Below are 7994 nucleotides of genomic sequence, written 5' to 3' on the forward strand. Positions count from 1 at the left end.
TAAGTTACTCAATTACAATCATACTCTCTCAGACTAAAATAAAAGAAAAATACAAACTCCTAGTTACAAAATATTCTGAGCAGATCTTGATTTGAAGTCTTCAATAATTTTGAGTATGATTTTCCTTAAATGTTAGTACACACAAGAACAAAAAAAAAATCTTCCAAAATATGTTAGGAGAAAATAATAATCAAAATAATAATATTTGGAATCATCAAAACATACAAGTTACAAGAATGTAAAACATGCAAAGTTAAGTAGCAACTCTCTCAACAACTAAGGCTCGAAGCCTTAACAACGTCATTTGGAATACAACAATTTGATGGTTATGGCCTCTCTATGGCAGTGCTTTGAAGAATTTTGTCATGCAAAAGATGTCCAATGATGGTAGCTAGGCAATGATGTTTGATAATGATGGTTGGGCAGTGATAATCCACTGACGGTGGGCAGGTGGTGGTGGTTCGACAATGGTGATAATCTAGTGGCAGTTCGACAATAGTGATCGTATAGTGAATTGAAAGTTTAACAATGACAGTTGGGATGGTGGCTTGACGGTAGAGGTCAAGTGATGGTGGTTCAATGGTGGATATTCAACGGCAGATAGAGGATGGTGGTTGGGCGGCAACAATTTGATGAACACGGTGGGACAACAAAGGACCTATGGTGATGACCAGGGGAAGATTATATGGTTGCAGTCGGGTGGAGCACTAGGAACTCTTAAGTTTCAAGAGAAGGTCACCCTCTTGTGGAGAGTTGGGGCATATTTATAGATTTTTAAGAGATGTATACCCCATAAATATGGAGAAAATTAGAATTTTCTCTTCAGATGGTTCATATTTATTTCCTTGATCATTTCTTCCACATTTGGGTATCTTAATGATATTGAAATGAAGCAATTTTGGGCTCTGGTATTTGTGTCATCGAGATGCTTGATTTAACTAGAAGCACATGAGCTGTAGAATTAGTTTGGTTGTCAAGTTAATGTCATGAAACTTTTAATTATGCTTCAAGTGCTTGATTTTTTTATTATTATTTTGACTCAGATAAACTTACTTTTGATGTTGATAGGTTTGTTTTATATAGACATTCGATTTAATCATAAGTTTGTTGAAATTGGAATTGAATAACATCAAATTTAATGTTGAAAGTTTTTAATTTAAATGTGCATATTGATTCTGACATTTTATATGACCAAACCTTCTAAGGAGACTCCAACCTTTTCACGTATATACTTGTTTCGCATGATATCACTAAGTGTAAAGCTGCTCATATGCCTAAGCATCATCATCTCTGCAACACTTAACTTTGTTTTATACTTCTCTTTTTATGACCAACATTATGCACCATAAAGCATTGTAGGTCTCATCATCATCTTATAAATTGTTTCCTTAAGTTTGAGGGGTATTTTTCTATTACACAACAGGCCTAATACATTCGCCTACTTCAACCATTCAAATTGAATTCTACTAATGATTTATCCATCTATTTCACCATCGCTTTAAACAATAGACCTAAGATATCTAAAATGTGCACTCTTTTTAATGACTTGATCACTTATTATTATAATTCTGATGCTAGATCTATTCCCACTAAAATTACCCTCCATGTATTTGGCTTTAGATCTTAGATAAAAAACTATAAACTCTAAGGTTGGCCTCCTTAATTCATGTTTTTCTTCAACTCCCTCTCTAGTCTTATCAACAATAAGAAAACCATCAATAAAAAGCATACACCATGGTGTATTCTCTTGTATATATCTACTAAGATTATCCCTGATTAAAACAAAAAGATATTGGCTCAAAGCTAATCTTTGATGTAATCCAACCAAAAAGGAAAAAATTTGGTCAAATCATCTTTTGTTTGAACACAAGTAACAGCTCTTATAGACAAATCTTTAATAACTTGAATATAAGTATTATTATCCCGTCTTTTTTAGAACTTTTTAGAGCACTCATCTTGATATTAGATATAAAAATACATATAAATTATACGGTATATATGTAAATGCTTTTATTTAAAAATAATTAGTAGGTATTATTTTATTTATAAATATGACTACAAATTAAATGAAGGTAAGCCGCTCCTGAATTTTGGATGAATTCTTCATGCCATTTACACAAAAGACATCATGTCAACAAATTTCGAATGATCAGTAAAATTTTGCATTTAATTCGGTAGCAATATAACTTGAATATTGCGTTATGCTTTTTTAGCAAATTATAAGGGGGACCAATTGTGCTCTACCCTTTTTTTCTTAGATTAGGATTTCGGAAGTGAAAAAATCACGACTCATAAATAGCCGAATTGCCACTTTGAACGTGATAAAGTTTAATAATGCGCGTCCTTTACATTTATTGTCTCAAAGGAGATCACATTATCAAGCATGCCAATGCCACCTTTTTTAAATTTAAATTTATTTTTATTAATATTTTTAATAAGAAATTAATGAAAATATTTAAGAATACTTTTTAAAAAGGAACATGTTTAAAATGTAATTAAGTAAAAGAAACGGAATTATTAAAAAATTTTAAAAATAAACAAATTAGCTAAATTATTTGATGCAAACCTACTATTTATTATACATTGCTCGTTAATTCGCAGGCTTGATTTATTTTTTTATTTTTTATTATCTCATCTAATAATTACACAAATAGAAGTTCTAACCAGATGACTATTATAAAAAATAAAAAATACAGCTTTTAACGGTAACTATTTCAAAACAGCTCCTATTGATATATTTCTCAGCCAAATCAAAGATGCTAGAAATTCAAATATAAAATGCATTAATACAGTATTTTTAGAATATAACAATAATCCAACCAATCCCGAAAAATATTAAAAAAAAAATTAAATTCACACCAACTCAAAAAAATCATTATTCTAAATCACAATTCATTACAATATTAAAACATTACTCTATAATATGCTTTATAGGTAGAATAAGATACCAAGTTGCCTTAAGAAAAGGAAAATTATTTGCTGGCAGCTAAAATTCTTTAATCTTCCAGGCAGCAATTAATTTATCCTATATAACACTAACACCCACAAATTTCTACTATATTATAGAGAGAGAGAGAGAGAGAGAAATAGTATTATTAGTTTCTGGCTTTCACTATAGCTAAAAGCGGCCTGTTCATAACTACAGTGAACTCTAGCTTACTTCCAAAATCAAGCTCGGGCTCGTCAGGATGGAGGTTCCATTCAAAAGCCTGAACCATTCTCGCCAGCATAAGAGAAATGTGAATAGTTCCCATTCCCAAACCTGGACAGATCCTCCTCCCAGCACCAAAAGGAATCATCTTTATCTCCTTCACGCCTGTAATATCCGCGCTCTCTCCTCCTCCTCCCGGCAAGAATCTCTCTGGTTTAAACTCTTCTGGTTCTTTCCAGAGCCTTGGATCCTCGGAGATGGTCGGCAAATAAATCTCTAAATTGGCATCCGCCGGGACGTCATAACCCCCGAGCTTGGCGGTCTGTACAGCCGCGTGGGTGAGGGAGAAATACGTCGGCGGATGTTTTCTTAACAGTTCTTTCACGAATGCTTGAAGATAGACCATACCTTCGATGTCGTTTTCACTCACCGGCTTGTCTTTGCCTGCGACTGACATAATCTCTTCGTAAAGCTTTGATTGGATGGATGGATTGTTGATGAGACGCGCAATGCCCCATTCGATGGCGGTGGCGGTGGTGTCGGTTCCGCCGTTGAGGAATTCGGAGCAGAGGGTGACTAATTCCGTGTCGTTTGGCGCGGAATTCCGACCCTCGACGCGAAGATCGAGAAGGGAGTCGAGGTATGAGAATGGAGCCGCGGATTTGTGATCGTCAGGGTTTTTAAGAATCGCGCGGCGTTTGTCGATGAGCGGGACGATGGTTTCGATCTGTTCTTTGCGGACGTTTAAGGCGTGCGCGCGTTGTTTGGAGAAAAATGGCCGGAGAAGTGGGAGGTAATCGTCCATGCGCGGGCTGAGAGTTATGAGAACCCTTTTCATGACTTCGTCGATGCGAATAATGTCTTTCTCATCTAGCTCAACGCCGAAGCACATGGAAATTAGAATGCAGAAGACGGCGTAACGAGCGTTGCGGAGAACCAATATGGCGTCATTATTGGCAATGGCTTCGGAGCGGATTCGGTCGATGAAGCGATCCATGGCGGCGGCGCGGTTGGGGTAAAATTGTTTCAGGCGAGCGTTGGAGAGCATGCCGGAGACCATGTTCCGGCGAAGAGAGCGCCATTCTGGTCCGTAAATGGCGGAATTGACTGTGAATTTGTTGCAGCTGAAGATGACTCGGGTAGGATTTTCAGCAGGGCGACTGCAGAAGAGTTGGCCCTTCTCGATTAGCGCTTCGTGGGCGAGCTCGGCGCTGGAAATAATGATGAGGGTCCGAGCCCCCATGCGAAGCGTTAAGATCGGCCCGTAGATAGGGAATAGTTCGCGGACGTAGTGGATGAATTGTTTGTTGGAAAGAGCGACTTGGAATAGATTGCCGATGATGGGCCATCCAGGGGGACCTGGAGGGAGCTTCAGCTGCTTCGAGTTGCGAGATTTGTTTCGGGTGAAGAAGAAGAAGAAGAAGATGATGATGGGAATGGAGATGAGGAGAGAGAGTGAGGTGAAAACGACAGGAGCAGAAACCATGGCGGGAGATAGAATAAGGTGGAAGGTGATGGGTGCTTTGTTATAGGAGGAGATGGGAAGGAGGAGGAGGAGAAAGTTGGTTGGAAGGATTAATTAGCGTGGAGCCGAGTTCAACTGAATTGGAAAGAAGGTAGCTCGAGAACTTAATGGACATGGTTGGGTTGCCAATTGCTCAGTTTGTGTTGCAATTAATTGCCGTCAATTTGCGGTTTGGAGGACGGGGTGAATTTGTTGTTGAAAGAACATACCATTTATTTTTTAAATAAAGAAACTGATCTAAAAAATTTGTTTATGTGACTATAAGTGTTAGGAAATGGCCTTTGTAGGTGGCTGAGTAACCATAATCATTCAACGAGCAACTTATAATTATAAGAAACTATTAAACATAGAGTAGTTCCGCTCAAACTAATAGATATCTTATCATTTAGTTAATTTACAGTTGAGGGGCCGAGTCCTCTTCATAAATGTTTCATATATAGATATTAGAGTCATTGCAGTAATTTCTATCTTAAGGGGTTGTTTGATTGATTATAAAATGAATGCAGTGCAAAAGAAATGCAATGTAAAAAGAACATAATGTAAAAAAGAATACATTGGAGGAGTTTGGATGAGTATAAAATAAATTCAGATGAATGATTTTTTTTAAGTAAAATGAATAAGTATAAAGTTTAAAAATGATGGCCGACAATGAAAATAGTGGCCAACGACCGACGGCTGTCGCGCGGTGGTTGGAGGGTGGTGATGGTGTGGTCGTCGGCTGACGGTGATGGTGGTGGCCGGAGATTGGCAGCGGTGGCAGACAGCGACTGGTGATGGCAGTTGCCAAAGGGTGGCAGCAGTGATGGTCAACAACTGGCGGCAATGGTAGCCAGCAACATTGGTGGCAAAATGTTGGCGGTGGGGGTGGCAAGTAGGTGGTGCTAGTGGTCAGCAACGGGTGCGATGACTGACGGAGGGTGAGGTGGCTGGCGATAGTGGCTTGAGGCGGTGGAGGTGGTTGGCGAAGGAAGCAGGCGGTGGTCAAGAGAGCTTGCTTGCAGTGTAAAGCATTCTTGCTCAAAACTGGGCGAGTTTGGATAACCATTAAAATGAACAAAAATTATCAGGTGCCCTAGTGCTTGAATAGTGGTGCCCCAATATTATGGGCTCAAAATAATGAAAAATGAACTAGTGCCCCATCTCTCAAACTATGGCACCTAGGCATTGTGCCTAATTCTGCACTTAAAAATAACCAAATCTATTATTCATTTCATTCCATTCTGTTTTAGTAGTGCCTAGTGTGTGTGTGTGAGAGAGAGAGAGAGATGGATTTTTAGTGAGAGAAAGTCCAGTTCGGGGGCTTCGAGTTATTTTTAGTTGTCGGCCCAGTTATAAAAGTTACTCAGATCGAGATATGTTATATTTTTTTCTATCTTAGATTTCTAAATTTTTATATTTTTGGGATATTTATGATTGAATTTATAATTTGGTTTTCTAAAAAAATGTAGTTTTCTTATTCTAGTAAATTTTATCCGTGTAAAATTTGATAGGTTATCGATACGACTGTTATAGTCATTTTGAGTAATTATTTGATATTTCTTCCATGTGATTTTTAAAAGCAGCAATTTTAATCAATTCAAAAATTCATTTTCACATCTAAAATTAGTGTTTTAATTCAGTTAAAGCTTTAGAATGTTTTTATACATGATATCTAGTAATTTGATTAATTTCTAAAAATATGAATATTTTTCTTAGTAAGATTTTCTGTTTCCTACCATTAAGGCATTTTGGCAAATTTTGAATGTAGTTTGATTTTGCTTTCTTACTCCATGCATTTAAATATGCATTTATTTGATTGAAATGTGGGATTCTATTGGTGGAGAGAAGAGATTTTGTTATATGTTATGTGATAAAAACTTTGAAGATTGAAGGCAGTTATGATTCTAAAGCCTGAGGGCTTTTCTTATATTCCCAGATAAGGGATTCTGATGGCAATTATGATTCTAGATCTTGGGGTACATTTATGGTTCTTGCCATGATCAAGCATGGTATGACATCTATGATATCGGGTCATATTGGTTTAGGTCATAACATCTGCTACTCTCATGCCCAACAAGTTTTTTTTTTTTATTATTAAGGACAATCACTTACTCAGTGATGCTTTCACTGATGAAAATATTAAGTTGGCTTTATTCATTATTGGATTTGATAAAGCTCTAGGGTCAGAAGGATTCATTAAGGAACTCAATTATAACTCTCATTCCCTCACCTCCCAAGATGACATGCTAGTGAAATCATCTCTTACTTCTTCTCCTCCCTAATCAATTACAATGGTAACCATAACTACTACTCACATGCCCATGGGTTATAATATTTTTACTAAGTACTATCACTTGCTGAAGCTTTCATTGATGAGGATATTAAGTTGGCTTTAATTATTCATTATTGGCTTTGATAAAACTCTAGGATTGGAAGGGTTCATCTCTAAGTTCTTTAAGGACACCTATCAAATTAATGGAAGGTCTTTCATATTTATCATTATGCACTTCTTCACCATTGTACTCTTCTAAGTTATTTCAAGCAAATTACTATTACACTTATACCTACAAAAACCTACACTTTAACCATGTATGATTATAGAGCTATATTTTGTTGTAAATATGGGGCCAAATATTATGATATTGATGATAATAAATGTTATTGTTTCTTTATTATTGTTATTATTACATATTTATTTTGTTTGTCCTGCTCTCTAACCTTTTAGGTCCACAAGTTCACTTGCAATACAAATCAGCTCAACATAAGATAGACTAGAGTTAAGTTTGTCTGTAATTTCAATTTTAATATACTTTTTACCTTTCTTTTGTCAAGTCATGTATTTAGTGGGCCCCAAACTAAGTAACCTTGCACACACACACTCAAGGGGTGAATTAAAGAGTTAGGAGAAAAATGGGCTTTTGAACTAATCATATAGTACGATATAAATTGTACTAGACGATCAGGTATATAAAAAACCCTAACTAGGGCAACCTTTATTAAGTAAGCCTGCTTAACTAATCATACTAAATGATTCAGATGATACATGATGATCCGTTATAGACATTAAAAATAATCGCTAATCATAATTTAGGCAATATTTTAATTTTCAACTTTTATTATAATTGTATAGGATGATACATATCATACTGGATGATTTATGACAATTTTTCCTAAAATTGATCCTGTAATTAGGGGACTAATTATGGTTAGATTGCTCGATCAATGATCATACTGGGTGATCTTTGATATTTCATGAGATTATCCCCCATCGTCCAATATAAAAATCATAATTTTCTTCCAATCATACAGGAGATCGTACAAGACATCCCGACATCCCTA

The 7994-nt window shown here is 36.3% G+C and overlaps 1 protein-coding gene across 1 annotated transcript; it reads right to left on the reverse strand.

Annotated features, from left to right (window-relative positions):
* Positions 1–2852: 2852 nt before the first annotated feature.
* Positions 2853–4812, reverse strand: LOC110113842 (cytochrome P450 77A4-like). Its single transcript, XM_020846549.2, has one exon. It carries the CDS (start codon positions 4635–4637, stop codon positions 3096–3098), a length of 1542 nt encoding a protein of 513 aa, XP_020702208.1. The 5' UTR covers positions 4638–4812; the 3' UTR covers positions 2853–3095.
* Between the last annotated feature and the right edge of the window lie 3182 nt (positions 4813–7994).

This window comes from Dendrobium catenatum, unplaced genomic scaffold (assembly GCF_001605985.2).
Source record: "Dendrobium catenatum unplaced genomic scaffold, ASM160598v2 fragScaff_scaffold_1595, whole genome shotgun sequence".
Classification (NCBI taxonomy): domain Eukaryota; kingdom Viridiplantae; phylum Streptophyta; class Magnoliopsida; order Asparagales; family Orchidaceae; genus Dendrobium; species Dendrobium catenatum.